Genomic DNA, 17,135 nt, shown 5'->3' with positions numbered 1-17,135 from the left:
ACCAACCGTGTGTTAATCACTACACCATCTACTACTGTAGATGCTACACCATCTAATACTGTAGATGGTGTAGTAATTAAAACCCACTTCTCGAGAAGTACTATCCCCTGCAAAGACTGTATCGTGCCAGAGCCCTTCTCCTATGTCTCTACAGTGGAAGAATGCATGCATTCATTCATATGACGATCCTCTTCCCAAGGAAATGATACATGCAGCACAGAGTGTAGTGTATTTACTGCATGGTAAAAATACAATAATGGGCACTGTTGAGGTATATTTATCATTGTGGTTAAACTGTTTGTTAGATAACAACAACAATAATAATACCTCAGAAGTAGGCTATATAGCACTTTCTAAAATACTAAAAGTCGCTTTACAAAGGGGGAAGAAAAAATAAGGAAAAGGTTATTAGAAAAAACTAAAACAAACTAACAACAACGTTTCGCCCCCGAAAAAAGTCCAATGTGGCTCAGGAAAGTAGCTGTACATGAGATGTTTTAATCTGCAGTTTGAAAGCTGGAAAGTGTCGCATGTATAGGTACAGTATGCCACTGTAATACACAGTAACATCCGGTGTTAATTTATACATTTGTTACTACAAATGTAATCAAATGGACCTGTAGGGTGTAGGCTACTCTACCAGTAAGACTCCCTAAATCGGGAGATAAGCAACCGTCAGGTCGCATACACAAACTTTAGAAGGCAATGGTAGCCAATCAGGAGGGAATATGGGAGAGATACTGTGTACCGCTTTGCGTGATTTTAGGGCAAAATCTGTAGGAGCAGTGTCCAAAAATGTGTTTTGCAAGAATCGGCCTCATGGTGGAGCTAGAAGAGGGCCATGTGAGAAATGAGGTTGTGGTTTGGCAGCCAAGGAGTGTGTGTGCAAAGTTTGGCATGGATAGGGGCAACGGTGGCGGAGATATGAGTAGGGAAAAAGTGTGACGTGATGTGTGACGGACAGACTGACAGACTGACAGCCGGTGGAGGTTTTGATAGTAACTGCGACCTGGCGGTCGCAATGATTTAACACTGACAACTTGTCAGTGACAAGTTTACTGTGCGCCAAGGAATTTGTAAAGACCAAAACCGTATGGGTAATTTAAATAGGATTAGAAATACACTATAGAAGTTCAGTTCAACCGTATGTTGTGAAAACGGTCTTTCGTCATGAGAACTGAAAGAATGCAGGCCAGTCAGGCACTTTGAGAAAGCACCAGCGTTACAATGCACTGTGTACTAAAGTGCATCACAGTCAGTTTCCCTAGACACACACCAACGTACTACTATGCATGGACAATAACAATAGATAGGACTATCAATATAGAAAAGACAATAACATAGGTAGACCACGCAACTAATCAGTAAAATAAAGTTTCTAAAACCTAAAAATGCTATCTAGCTTCATGTATGGTCATTGAGGGAAGGGTAGTGTTACAGTAGTGCTATGGGTTTAGGTGGAGTCTGGAGAGGTGAGTCTTCAGTCCACGGCGGAAGCTAGGGAGTGAGTCTGTAGTTCTAAGTGCGACAGGGAGTTTATTCCACAGTTTGGGGGCCAGGAGGGCAAATTGTCTAGGACGAGTGGATTTTTGTCCTGGGTTTTTTAGCGAGGGTTCTGTCAGCATCCCTGTGTTGGCTGATCTGAGTGTATGGGTGGGGTTGTAGGAGTTGATATGGTTTTGGAGTTATACTATGGAGGAGCCGTACCTGGACTGGATCTCAATCCATTTTCAACTTACTAGCATGTGAGAATTTGTTGTAGCAGTCAGTCAGACAGACAGACAGACAGACAGACAGACAGACAGACAGACAGACAGACAGACAGACAGACAGACAGACAGACAGACAGACAGACAGACAGACAGACAGGTAAATAGATGTACAGATGGTATAGGTAGATAGGCTTCTATATTGATCGTGAAGAACATTCCAGTGTTCATGTAACTCACAGCATGCATGGTTACAGTGAGTGCTGATTACGTAGCATGTTAGCAAAGGCAATACACATGTTAGCAGAAAGGTAAACACACATCCACATCGATGTATTCAATACATCAGACACCTGATGCCGGCACACACACACAGATACATTTATTGTTTGTTATGCTTAAAACATGGCTATATGAGCAAATCCTGTACCAGCCTAGGATCACGCATGCACTCTATCTGGCTTCTGGCTCTCTGGAATTACAAATGAGAAACAATGAGTAATAAGAGCTCTTTCAACTACTTGCTGTCTCCATCACAGGCAAGGTTTTGAATGCTTGATAGACCAAAGAAAAACAACAAAGCGAACGTTGTGCCATCAGTTAACTGATAAGTACTTGGCTGACATTTAGCTAAACGTCTCAATTACCAGGAGCAATGCATTTTAGATGCCCTATGAGAAGTCTGTTTTAGTTTCCTAGCTAATTGACTATTTTGTTGTGCATTAGCCTGTGTGTTAACTAATGGAAAGCCTTGACAAAAAAAAAAAAAAAAAAAGAAGTAAGGTACAATAAAGTGTGTCTCTGTTCTTATAAAATATACTTGTATGTTTATATGAATAACTCATATAAAAAGGAGTCAGGCTTTACCCTCCAGAAGTGCATTCCGTGTGAACTCAATCACCATGGATGTCTATAGAAAAGCTATAGGCCTAATAGTACACAACTTAGTAATAGTAAGTTACATGCATGCTCTTGTGTGTTTCTTACACATCCTGTGCTGTAAGTAACAAGTGGTTTTCCGCTGATACCCTCTCTGATTTGCAGGACAGGGACAGTTCCGGTGCTACTGTTCTCCACCTGGCATCCCGCTTCAGTCACCACGAGATCACATCTTGGCTCCTGAAGGGTGGGGAGGCAGACACCGACGCTAGCACAGACACCGGGGCCCTTCCTGTTCACTATGCTGCTGCCAAGGGAGACCTGACCTCTCTCCGACTGCTGTTGGGACACAGTCCAATGTAAGAGCGCACCATGACGGAGGATTTTTCTCTCTCTATCTCTTTAAACCACTGTCAACCTGGCGTCGCTATTTTGGGCATGTCATTACAGGTTAAAACTTTTTAATAGCTGATAGAAAATAGCTGATTTACAAGCTCACAATGTGACACATCACCACATGTTGTGAACTTGAAGATTGGTTATATTTTGACATGCAACACCATCATACAATGAAGTATAAAATATGACATACCAGTAAGTATTGAGGATGCAAGCACTACTTGATTTTTGTAGGACTGCAGCAGTGGTGGTACAAATGTACAAATATTTATGGCTAAAATGTAAGCTCAAACATTACCTGTACCATACAGCACTGTGAGTATAAAATCAGCAATTAGGCAAGCTGGGCTTTAAAGAAAAAACTACTATCACAGAGTAAAATGTGTAAATTGTTATCAAACAAACCTTTCCTATTTTTCACCTGTGTGTAATGTATTCTACTGTTGTGAGCTGAACAAAAACATCATCCAGCAACATTGCCAATGTTTGTGAATTCTAAACAGCAATTTCTCCACTTTCTTGGAGCTGCTGCTGTTGAATGGTAATCCTCTAAGAAGTCTTGTGACGACACTTGGCTAACATTGATAACAGAACATTTAGGTCATGTCTGTGACTGCTTTAGCTTAGCACCAGTTACAGCTCGTCACTTATTTACAACTGAAAACACTGCACTGCATGGAGAAGTGGACATGGGAGTTTCATCTCAGATTGTTGCCACTTTAGAAGTCTGACTTTGTCCATCACATTTTAGAAGGTCAAGTCAGGCATCTGATTGACCATTTAAGATACAGTACGTCTCACAGTGGGGAAAAAAGAGGAAAAAGATCATGGCCATTACAGGAATAAGACAGGCAGTGCTGTGCTCTAATACTTGGCTTATGTCTACTCAAATGTATTAGATAGGATTTTCTACTTAGATTTGCTGATCTCATACCATGGAATTTGAACTTTTCGTTTTTAGTTGCTACGAAGAAACCTTACTGCCCTTAGTTCAAACCCCATTTTGGACAGTTTCTTTGTCTCATAACATTTAGGCACCATTTTATCCAACTTTGCAATAGCCTACACGTTGAATAATTCCTCTTAGGACCTAGGATATAGTTATGTGTGAGTGCAACTTGTGTTTCAGAGATAACTGTGTGTGTGTGTGTGTGTGTGTGTGTGTGTGTGTGTGTGTGTGTGTGTGTGTGTGTGTGTGTGTGTGTGTGTGTGTGTGTGTGTGTGTGTGTGTGTGTGAGATTGGATGCGTTCGGAAATGCGCACCGGGTGTGTGCTCAGTGTAGTGGGTGCAGTGGCGTGACGTTGTAGAGTGCGTTCAGTGTGGCTTGTTTACGAACGACCAGTTAAAAGGCAGCTGTGCACTTTTTCACTATGAAGGTAAACTTTCTGAAAAGCAGCAGTTGCTAACGTGACCCCTAAGGACCTTCCAGGGAGAGTGCTCATGTGCGTCTTGCGGTGACACGCTTCCTAGTTTCTTCTTCTCTGAGCTGTTTTTTTTTTTTTTTTTTTTCACACTGATTTTTGACATTGCACTATTAGGTTGTGTTGGTAGTTTCTGAGTATTTTGCTTTGTTTAACAATGACAGTGAGAGACCTGTTGCACTAACTAGCATTGACTGCTACGGTCTCTTTTTGTAAGACACTTTATGTATATATACTTATTATTCGCCCCCTCTATTGATGCACCTTCTCTTTATTGGTACTGTACTGCTCTTGTTTTCTTCCCTCTTATCTATCTTTTTCTTACTTCTCTGTAACTTTGTAAATAACTGTATACTGCTGTGCTACAACTGGACAACTGAATTTCCCCCTTGGGATAATAAAGGTATCTATCTATCTATCTATCTATCTATCTATCTATCTATCTATCTATCTGTAACGTTGATATTGAAAGGAGATGTATTTCATAACATTGGCATACCTGCTGTTAGTTTACACGTTGATGCTTGTGAAACTATCAAGCCCAAATGGCCAATTAAGCTGCAAATGCAGCATTTTGCGGTCATTTCTTCAATTTTTCACAGCTGAGAAGCGCTCGAGACATGGCCATGAAAACCAACCAATCAAAACACTGCACTGCCGCACCACACTGTCTAACCCTATCTTCTGAGTGTGTGTGTGTGTGTGTGTGTGTGTGTGTGCGCGCGCGCGCTCGTGTGAGTGTGTGTGTGTGTGTGTGTGTGTGTGTGTGTGCGTGTGTGTGTGTGTGTGCACATGCGCGTGTGCGTGTGTGCATGTGCACATGCAGGTGACATTGTGTGTGAGACACTAAGATGAATGTCACTGCTAATCAGTGCTGTGTCAGAACAGACCCGTGCCCACAGAGATAACATTGGGCCATATGGCCTCAGTGACCACCATTCACACTGTAGACCTTACAAAGCAGAATCTCTGTCAGCTGTAGCACTTTATACACAATGCAGAGAGAATACTGTATCGGCTGGGGCAAGGACACAGATTCATTTGCAGGCCTTGTGCAGGTAAATGTAAGACAGTGTTGGTGTCGGTTCACTTTGATCTCACTCAAACCAGGATAATAAATGGGAATTAGTTTGTCTACATTAAGGCTCTTTTATGTACAATCATCATATAAAGATTTTCTTGGGAAAGAATGCTCATCATTTCAGGGATTGCAAAAGAGTTTGACCATAGGCAATTGAAAATGTATTGACCCAATCTTGATGGTTCATACATGTTGTAATCAAATGGATGGTCTGATAGTGTAAAAACAACCGGCATATTACACTATCAGACATAGACTAACACTGACTTGCTGTATAATTGTTTAGCTACAATGTCCAAACCTAAAATGATAGTTTTTTTTTTTCATTTGTCAGTTCTAAGGTAAAACACTAAACCAGCCAATTGTAATTGTCCTCTTGACTACTATTCATACAGCCTTCAAGATGCTGAGATTAGTGACTTCAGGTTCTGTGTCTTGTTCAAGGATCCATATGATTGTTGATGGAGGCCCCCTCTTGAAAGTGAGAAACATGCTTGTTTCGTTGTCATATTGTTTCATTAATTAGCAATATTGACATGATCATACCACTCAAACACAGTGGTGAACTTGGATTCCACTCTGTAATGTGACAATTGAAAACATACAGAATTGTATTGTGCTTGTTAGTGAAGTTCTGATCAATCAGTGATGATCACTGAAACAAACAGTTTAGTGTTTTAATACTTCTACAAGACACATACGAATAAAAATGTCCATTCTCTGGTCTAGGGCTTAAATGGTCACATATTGGTTTTGATCTTTGAATCAACCTTGCAGGTTGTACAGTGGCGCAGGCAGGATTCTAATTTCATAGTATGCATAAGAACCGGGGGCACATACAACAACACCACATAACTCTGATTAACCTGCCGCATGCATTTCAGAGATAGGTCTGGTAAACAACAGCCAGCTACAACATAGCGCAGAGACATGTGCAATACAAGACATCATTATTGTGATGCTGCTCTTTTAGCAGCATGCTTCAGATCAGAGGCATCAGCCTCCGGTTCACATCCACTCTATGGGAGCAAGGTGGGGTGGAGTGCCAGCATGTCTGAACATTGGTGAATTTTAACCCTGCGTCAACCAATAGGAAAGAAGTTCTGTGGTTGACCCTACATGGCAGGCATTGTACTTGTAGTTTTCTTTCATTGAGCCAACTACTCCAACATCAGTCAACTGAACTGACATGTCTGACTCCATGACTATGTTGGCTAGTATGGCTACAACACTTCTGATTTGTGAATCATGACCATACTCTAAAGATAGTACCAATCCGCCACAATAGCAACACCAAACCAAGCTGCTATCTTATTATACAAAGCAGGAACAGGGCCGGGTGGCGATTGGTGGCGATGCGGTCGGTCTTGATGGCTCCTGAAGTTCATTGGTTAGGACTAATCACGTGGTGCACTGTTACACCAGAGTTGCTTGCCTATCAAATTCAGTTACCTACCCGGATGTTGTTACAACAGAGTTGCTTGCCTATCGAATTCAGTTACCTACCCGGATGTTGTGGTTATATCGCATGCTCTTTACAACGCAAGCTTGCACACGAAATTCAGACACATAATGGCCACAAACGCGCTTGTGTGTGTGTGTGTGTGTGTGTTGCCATTGAGCGAGCATATGTACGTGCGTGCAGATCTCTCACTGTCTTCACAGTTCACACAGCTCCTCCAACTGTTTATACAGCATCAGCGGTTCTCAAACTATTGGTCGCGAGACTCGCGACCCAAAGTGGGGTCACAGGAAGGTGCTGTTGGGATCCCGTATTTGACCTGACACTTTCACCTCAGTACTGTAGTACATCACAACAACGCAAGATTGGACTGGACATTCGGACACGTAATGTGAGCGAGCGGAGCGCGCAAAATCTAGAAATGAGCGGGTGCACAGCGCCCGTGAACTTCTAGTAATAGACAATCCAGAAATCAGAGGGAGATTTTGCTCCCCCCCCCCCCCCCCCCCCCGTTGTGAAAAATCTCTTTCAGAACGGCATGCTGGATGTTCATCAGTGTCATTTGTTATCATATTTCTGAGATACATAAAACGCAGTAAACAGCTGAAAAGTCACAGTGCAAACAGGCATCGTGAGGAGAATCTTCATGACAGTGTTTATGTTTGGGTATAGGTCTCTCAGTTACAAATGGCAAATATATGCCTATTCTGTTACTTCCATAGTTAAGGCTCCAGATCTGTATTGTCAACATTGGAATTCAAAGCACCATGCCTGCCAAACATGTAGGCTGCTTGGTTTTGTCGTAATGTCAATGCTGTTCGTGCTGCTCTCGGCAGAATCACCACTGCTAGGTATAGATCAAAAGCCAGACTGAGACAGAGAGGGGGAGTGGGATGGAGAGAGTGAGGGGGAGGGAGAGAAGGAGAGGGGGATAGAGAGAGGGCCTACTCCACCCACACAATAACCCGGCCAATGCTGCGTACCGAAGCCTGAACACACTGATCGTCAGTGCTATGACACCGACAATAACAGGCAAGCTCATAACACAGCACTTCACACCACTTCTGCTTGTATATACCACAGTAAATCGTGTTTAAATATGTTTTTAATGTATGCTTGGTGCAATAGGATTTGCTAGTGCCAAATAGCGGTACATTTACTCAAGTACTGTATATGAGTAAAACCTTTACATACTTTTACTTAACTTGAATTTGTTGCTAGATTTTACATTTGTATATAGATTTTGTTATCTGTTTTTGAAAGATTTTGACAAACCTTTGAGATATTTTGAAGGGGCATTCTGTTATTTTACTTTAGTACTGTAATTATATTTTGGTGCCAATACATTACATACATTGTTTCAAAATGTTTGTACTTTTACTAAAGTAAAACAATCTGAGTACTTCTTCCACCACTGCAAATGAGGCTACTATGATGACTATGCGGTATTCTAACCTTTAGTCATGGAACTCCAGTATGGTCCAGATGCACCACAGACGGGAGCATGGCAGCTGAATATTTAATGAGCGCTACAGACACACCAGTTCCCTGATAGCATGGGCTCCATTCACCCTTCTCTGATGCCCCCCCATCCCTGCTGTTTACCATCGTCTCCACGGCGACAAACAGTAGCGCCAACCCCGATAAGATAATGGAGGAAACAAATACGTTTGAATAGATGGGTCTGCTTTCTAGTACTAGTAAGGCATGGCCGATTGTTTAGAATGGAGCTTTGCAGTGGAGAGATAGCATTCTTGTGTCAGGGTTTATTACATGGTGCAAATGATTCGTTTTCAAAGATAATTGGATGGTTTGGTAATTGTTGTGCTTTAGAAATGACAAGGATGACATGGCCCATGTATCTTCTAGCATGACGTTGATGAGTGCCGGCCTAATAATAGTCAGCACATTAGGCCTTATCTCCACCAGGAGATCATGTTCTAGAGGCCCCAGAACACTCATACAGGTGTTTTCAGTTACTCCGGCTAAGTACACCTCTTCTCAAGGTTATGTGGACTAGTTTTGATTGACAGCTCCCTCCCACTTGTTTTTTTTTCTCACCTATAACAGCAGCCACAATTATCAATCGTATTTGGCCATAGGTTTTTGTGACATCATACAATTCTTGAATATTTTAAAAATCTTATAATGAGAATGTGTGTACACTATCGGTATGTCTGCAATAGCTAATACACTGTATGATCATCTAATTCCAACACTTGGCGATGAAACTTGATATGATTTTTCTGACTCAATATCTGACATATTGGTGCAATTTAGAGTTCAAAGGTCAAGGTCGACTATGACGTATTTGCAACTTTACTATTTAATGTGAATGACACATGCAGATTATGTCTCTCCGGGTATAATGGCTTTTGAAACAAAGCCATGGGAACTGAGGAGCATGCCACTATAAACATGCCAGAGTAAGCATTCATCTTTCTGTAGTGTGCTCCTCATTTGGCTGTCTTTTGTGGCCCTTTTGGCACACAGCGTAGATGGAGGATTCACTTCTAGATAGTGTGTGTCAGATTTATTGACCACTTCAGAATTGGGAGGTTTGTTCTCTCCTTTCATCCTAGTGACCCAGAATGACCACAGGCTTATGTCTGCTGTTTCCATCGATAGCCTTGGTTGGTACACACAAAAGACAGAATGAATGAATGAGGGAGAGGGGGGAGGGAGAAAGGGAGGCACAAGCTGAAAAACAGACATGTTATGTAATTAATTAGTGTAGATTAAGATCTTTGGCTTACCGGTGAGGTTGAGAGAGGTTATGTGGGTAGACTGGTGGTGATGGTGCAGAGTATTCTAGAAAGTGCTACAAAATCTTAACTGTGTTGTTGGACACAGTTGACACATTGGACCCAGAGTTGTTTCTCACTGAGAAACTGGATCAGTTTAGGTGGGTTTGGATTAGCCTGACTTTCCCTTGTTCCCTTTACTGTGTTCATGTTCGCAAACAGTTGCTGAGACTGTGTACAGTGCAGTATGTAGAGTAACAAATGATGGCTATCGTCACCTGTAGACAAATTATAGGAGGCACTCAAAGACACTCAAATATCTGATAAGTACCAATCCATCTTTCGATTGAGCAAGTCACCTTGCATTTTAGTGCTTGCACCTGTTTTAGTAGTGACCCTCTTCTTGATCCGAGATTCTTGAGCAAATTACATAGATAGATAATACATTGGACAATAGCAACACCCAGGGATTCGGGGGCATAGTATATTGTCTTGGAAGTAAATGATTGACAAGATATCAGCCACTGTTGCACACAGTCGCCCAAGGCTAACCACATCTCTTTGAAAAGTACACCTTTACTAAGGTCTTTGGAGAAGAGCATGAAATAGGAGAGTTCTTAATAAAGACAAGAAAAAGATAATAAAGCTGACTACTGGAACCCTCAGGGGGGTTTTTTCCAAAGCATCTTACAGCACCTGGGTAAATCTTTTGAAGGGGTGAACTCACTTGAAAACAAACCCCTAATGCCAGCAGTGTTTAGTATTATACTTTAACCGTTAACCTACCGTACATAGTGAATGGGAGTCTTATCGATAGCAATGTTGCTTGTCTGCTTTAATTACCTGCCTAGCAATGCATGACCACATAGTGACACACTATACACTATCACTTCAGAATGTCTACATTTATTGTTAGTTTGCAAGCCCAATCAACTAAGATACTGTGTAATAATATAGCTCATTTGTAAAATGTGAACCATTAAAGGGCCATTCACACTGAGCACTATAACTATAAAAATAACGTTTTAATATGATTGGAAGAGTTCCCACCAACTATATATTAAAACAAAATACAATGGTGAACGATATAGTTATAGTTATTGTTGTAGTTATAGTGCTCAGTGTGAATGGCCCTTTAAATACAGGAAAAAGTATGATTGGAATCTGTGAAGTCTAATAACACATTATGATCAAACTTTTACAGACTGAGGTTAAAGCATATAATTTATTCTGCTGCATTCTTAATTATTTAGACCGGAACAACCTTGTCAATGAGACTTTATTATGCATGGTGCCCATTAGTGTGACATCAATTACCTTGCTAGTAATATAACATCAGCCTTCGTTAAAAACAATTACATGCCATTACCAAGGCAAATTACCGAGCCAAATTACTTATTTCAGCTAAAGTGGAAATGTATCTGTTATCTAGTACTTAGGAGTGCATACTTTTTATTTTCTTCTTGGAGTAACAAAGTGATTGACATGGTATCAGCCGCCACTGTTGCACTTTGTAGTCGCGCCAACACACCACGCTAACAGCTTTGTAAAACCCTTTGAAACCTACACCTGCACTCCAAAAGCACTTCTTTGGTGAAGAGTGGCATTTCATCTGGGCATTTGAGAGCTATTTCACTATATCAAGTAATCACTTTGGTCCTTGTTTTATAAGATGCAACACTCTACCTATGAAAACATAATACTATTTCACTTAGTGTTCATCTTTCTAAGGGTATGTTCCCCTCTTGCATCACGCATAATCAAACCCTAGTGTACAGGTGAACTCTGGCCCACTTTGGTTACACTCATGAATACTTCATCTCGTCTGCCCACGTCCCGATGACAGAATCGTGCATTACTTCTCCTTCTTATTTTGAAATATTTAAGATGAGCTTGTTTCTAGGAACCCTTGCCTCAATCAGACAAACATGACTCCATATTTTACCAGTGCCCATCCCCATCTCCAATAGGGCTGTCCATGCGCCAACTGAGCATTTTATTCAGCTTAGTTTGTATGCCAAAGAAATGCCAAAGTTACTGTACTCCCAACTAAATGATGTCCAGCCCATTGCAACCAGTCATTTTCCAAGACAAACTCCCCATTACCTTAAATAACCAGTCAGCTTAAAGGACTGTATTTGGACCAGAGCATAAGTAACCCTATCCACATTTAGTGTTAATATGATGCCTTTAGTCTGTGTCGTTTCCTGCGCTGAGCCATACATAACCTTTACAGGAGAAAGGTTGGGAGGTTCATGTTTGTGTCAACATACACAGACACACAACACAAACACACAACACACTCACAAACTCGCACGCACACACACACATAAGCACACACCTACTCAATGTGTCTGGGTCACGAGTGACACTTAGTTACGCACTGCGGACAGAAGAGCCACACTGGGCTCTTCTAATCTGCTTTCCATTGCTCACTTGTCAGCGTCCAAATAAAGCTGAGCCTTATGGGATTTAGAGAGGGAAATGCTTGTTTGCTCCCTGACCTCCCACTGTGACTGGGAGGATCTGGGACAAGGGGTGAATTGTCATTGGACGAGGAGACCAAGTGAGGTGGGGCTAAGGGACCTTTTGGAGGTGAAGTGGAATTGGGTTAGGCTTGCTGTCTGCTGCCTCTCGCCCCCTTGGAAAGTTGTTCTATTGACATTTTGTTGTCTTAAAGGACCACCACTCCACCTATCTTCATATAATTGGTCCCTGTCACTAATGCTCATTATAAAATGGCACCATTTCTGTCTACTCACTCTGTGAGTCCTCACTCTGTGAGTAGACAGGAGGGCTGTGGATAAGTCAGAAACATGCCTAATAGAAACTACGGCAGGTCTCTTCTTGGAAAGCTAGCATGCTGAAATAGAAGCCATTGTTCTTGCATTAGTAATAAATAAATAAAATGTGTAATATTGTTTGAAATGACCAAACCCAAACTCTTGCTGCTGCAAAACATGCTTCAATGAGTTTTACGTAGGCATTTCTCATGTCCTCCTCTCAATAGAATGATCGGATTCACGTTAAATATTGACAAAGTTAATAACTGTAGACATAATGGTTGGAAGATCGATGCTGTTCCACATTTGTTCCATACATCTATACTATAATTTTGCGAATGTCTGAGTGAGTGAGTGAGTGAGTGAGTGTCTGTCTGTCTGTCTGTCTGAAACAGCGTTTCTCCTCAGTGGCTGGAGCAATTGATCTGAAATCGCATCACCATTAGCATATGAACACACCTAACATAACTGTGAAGCCCGTTTGTCACTTTCACAAATCATATACTGTATATTAGCATTTTTATGGTGTATCTATTATCTATTCTGCATCTAGCATGAGGCACATCTATTCTGCATCTAGCATGAGGCAACATGTTTAACCAGCTCTCTCTGTGGTGTGTGTGTGTGTGTGTGTGTGTGTGTGTGTGTGTGTGTGTGTGTGTGTGTGTGTGTGTGTGTGCAGGCAGGCGGGTGTGTGCGCAGGCGGGTGGGTGGGTGGGCTGGGGGGGGGGGGATGGGGGGGGGGTAGCCATTAAACGAAACGGGTATTTCTTACATTGATGCTCCTACATATTATCATGCAAGCACCAGTTAAAGTTACTTTCCATCCCTCATATACTGTATGCACAGTGCACATCCCATAACCCACACACTGCACATCATTTTGGAGCTCATATCTTTGAACGGGTAAGGGCTAGTACTAGTGTATATTTACCAACATAAATATTGGACAATAAAATAGAACAACCACCTGTTGCTATCACGCCTCCAATCTTATTCTTAATCTTTCTGCCTTTCCTGCAGTGTTGTCAATTCTCAAACAAAGAATGGTGCCACACCCCTCTACCTGGCCTGCCAGGAGGGTCATCTGGAGGTCGTCCAGTACCTGGTCAAAGATTGTGGGGCAGAGCCATGCATGAGAGCCAATGATGGGATGACACCTCTGCATGCTGCTGCCCAGATGGGCCACAACACCGTAATCGTCTGGCTGGTATGTTGGAATAAATGGGAACTATTGTTAATTTTAACAACTGAAATTGCGTAAAAAAAATACTTGTTCTACCCGGTCCATTGGTAGTCATGTGTCAGTGTCTGACGGCAGTAACCTCGTTGTCAGTTTTATCTCCTATCTTACGAGGGAATAAAGCCTGGAAAATAACTATTGCCAAAAGTGCCTAACCGGATCTTGTCCAACACTCCAACCTACCAGACCTTCCTGTGCGTTCGACACTTTCAGCAGTAGCCCTTCAGTCCAGTCTGCTGAGACCTTGGCCAGCAGTTGTTTGACACCAAGCTGGCCAATTACAACGCTATCCCTCCGGGTTAGGGGATTAATATAGCCATGCGACCATCACTCTGGGTTATGGGAACCAGCCGAGAGAAAGAAATGACACACTCAGCAATGCCTAGTATTAGCCTGGTACTAATCTCTTAAGACCTGTCAGCAACATTGCCTTAAACATATAATGTTGTTGTTAGTAGGAATAAACACAGCACCCGGGAGGAAGTGGACTAAGAAAGGGTTTTGATTGATTGATTGAAGAATGTATTAGAAGTTTGCAATAGAAAAAAGTACAGTTTCATGACAGTACAAATCACTGGTACAAGGTCAACTAAAAGGAGATCCTAGAAAGCCGAGGCTTATTTCCACAGGAACCACACTTTAAGTATCTCATATAACATTGAAAGACAGACGGATAGAACATAGTACTTTATCTAGGATAATATCAGTTTCAAAAGTATAACATCAAATACAAAGGCAGAAAAAAGAATAATAAAAAAGGGGGGGGGGGGCATGGGGGCTTAGTCTATTTACAAGTCACGGGTAGCAGCTGTCTGAAGGTGACTTTTCATACCAATTTTGAAGGAGGCTAGGGATTTGCTCTCCTTTAGGGCTTGAGGAAGGGCGTTCCACATGTTGATGGTGTAGCAGGAGAACGAGTTAGAGCCTTGTTTAGTGTTAAATCTACGTTGATGATGATTAGTGGAGCTGCCTCTGGTGTTGTGGTCGTGAACATCCTTGACCTTTAAGAAGTAGTTTGTCAGGTACATGGGAATCTTGGAGGTGTAGTGTATCTTGTACACCAGGCCCATTGCAAGATGCTGTACTCTGTCAGCTACTTTGAGCCATCCCACGCTTTCGTGGTGATGATCGGTAAGGTGGGTCAGAGGAGGGAGACCAAGCACAACCCTAATTAGTTTGTTTTGGGCTGTTTGAAGCTTTAACTTTAAGGCGGCTGGGGCGTCGCGATACCAGACAAGGACTCCGTAATCAATGAGGGGCCCAATAAGAGCTCCTCCTAGTGTCTTTCGGGATTTAGTGTTGATCAGCGGGGCAACCCTTTGCAAGAAGCGAATTCGTTGGTTGACTTTATTGATAACCTTGGTGGTATTTTTTCACTGGATAGGTTAGCCTCCAGGATGCAACCCAGGTAGCAGATGTAGTTTTTTCTTTCTATCACAGTGTCACCTACTTTAATTGTGAAGTTCTCAACTAGGCTAAGTTTCTGACTAGATCCAAAGAGGATACATTCAGTTTTGCCTAGGTGAATTGAGAGTCTGTTGTCATTGAGCCAGGTGCAGATCTTGTTAAGTTCACAGTTAAGGGCCTTTTCAACCTGCAATAAGTCTCTGCCGGAGACTAGGAGAGCCGAGTCATCCGCGAACAGAAACAGATTGCAGTCACAAGCAGATGACATGTCGTTTACGTATATTAAGAACAACAGTGGTCCTAGTATACTCCCTTGAGGTACTCCACAGTTTACTGGGAGGGGGGAGGACAGGGTTCCGTTGACTTCCACCATCTGTTCCCTCCCCACCAAGTAAGAGTGCATCCATCTCACTGCTGTGCTATCAAGACCAATAGCTTTGAGTTTTTCGATCAGAATAGAATGATCGACGGTGTCAAATGCCTTCTGGAGGTCCAGCATGACCATACCGCAATATTTGCCATCGTGAATTTCACGTTTGATGTAATCATTCAAATAGATGAGGCATGTATCTGTGGAATGGGACTCTCTGAAGCCAGACTGGAACTCGTAGATCAGTTTATTCTCTTCAAGATATTTAGCCACCTGTTCATAGACAATTTTTTCCATTACCTTAGAGATGGAACTAAGGATTGAGATTGGCCTGTAGTTGCCAGGGTCAAGTTTACTGCCTTTTTTGTGCAGGGGGGTTACCTTAGCTAATTTGAAGTCCTGGGGGACATAACCCTGCTTGATAGATAGATTAATAATATGGGTAATGATTGGGGCAATGGTGGCAGCTGAGTCTATGAGAAATTTGGGGGCGATTTTATCATGGCCAGCGGCCTTGAATTGAGGTAGGGTGCGAAGTTTTTTAAACACTTCATCAGTTGTCACCGTGGTAAGTTTAAAATTGTCTTTGCATACCCCAAGGTTCCTGTAGAATTTCAAGATGTGCCTAACACCAAACAGCCCAGATGGAGCGGGCAGTTTATTGACCAGATTTTTGGCCATGGAGGTGAAATAGATGTTGAGATTTTTGGCTACATCGAGACTGTCAGTGAGGAGGGTTATGGGAGTTTGGATGGATATGTTGCTGGCTATGGATCTAAGTTTAGCACCACAGCCTAGCTGGGTTTTAAATAGCTTCCATAGGTCTCGTGGTTTGTGGATGTTTTCCTCAACTTTCTCATCCAAGTAGTGTTTTTTGGCAGAAAGGATTAAGGAGGTTGTCCGATTTCTCAGTTTATTAGCCTCTAAACTGTCTATTTCTAATTTGGCTTCAAGGTGTTTATTGGGGCCTTTTTTGAGTTTGTGATTATATATAGGGGAGCTTGGGACTCTGGACAGAGAGGAGGTCCAAGTTTGTGGACCGCAGATTGGCCTGGTACTGACCGTAAAATTCTGTTGGTATCATATTACAAAGATGCCATGGACTCCATTCAGGAATATCCCTCAAACAAAACATGTTCTTACAAACAACGATAATGCTAACAATATTCATAGCTGGTGGAGGATTTGGCCCAAATAGGACTTTCAGTGAAGATCGCACGGTTTTAAGACAAGCGGTTATTTTGTCCTCATTTTGTTATCCTGTCTTTTACAGATGAGTTACACAGAAGTCAGTCTGGCTGACCGGGATGCTGATGGGGCCACACCTATGCACTTTGCAGCCAGTCGAGGCCATGCCAAGGTCCTGAGCTGGCTTTTGCTGCATGATGGGGAGATAGTCACAGACAACTGGGGTGGGACCCCGTTACATGATGCTGCAGAGAACGGCGAACTGGAGGTATTTGTCTGTTGGTGCTGTGATGTTCAGCGTCACGTTTTAGTGACATTTGACAACATGAACCCTAGCATCCCTATTCTGTAGGGAACATTTAAGCTTGTAGATTTGCTATTTTTGTCAAAGACATTTAATATAGAGCGAGTGTCCGTAGTATAGAGCGCTGAGGGAATCCTAAATATT

General features: G+C 42.2%; 1 protein-coding gene across 1 annotated transcript in view; it reads left to right on the top strand.

The window, feature by feature from the left end:
• espn (espin) overlaps nt 1–17,135 on the top strand; it is a 67,848-nt gene that overhangs the window by 1,838 nt on the left and 48,875 nt on the right. Inside the window, exons 2-4 of the mRNA XM_080733295.1 lie at nt 2,754–2,947; nt 13,503–13,689; nt 16,773–16,955. Of these exons, the coding sequence (XP_080589421.1) occupies nt 2,754–2,947; nt 13,503–13,689; nt 16,773–16,955 (564 nt within the window). The remainder of the gene's footprint in view (nt 1–2,753; nt 2,948–13,502; nt 13,690–16,772; nt 16,956–17,135) is intronic.

This window comes from Nannobrachium achirus, assembly GCF_963921795.1.
Source record: "Nannobrachium achirus genome assembly, chromosome: 9".
Taxonomy (NCBI): Eukaryota; Metazoa; Chordata; class Actinopteri; order Myctophiformes; family Myctophidae; genus Nannobrachium; species Nannobrachium achirus.
Note: the sequence above shows the minus strand (reverse complement) of the source record. Positions and strands in the feature narration are given on the sequence as shown.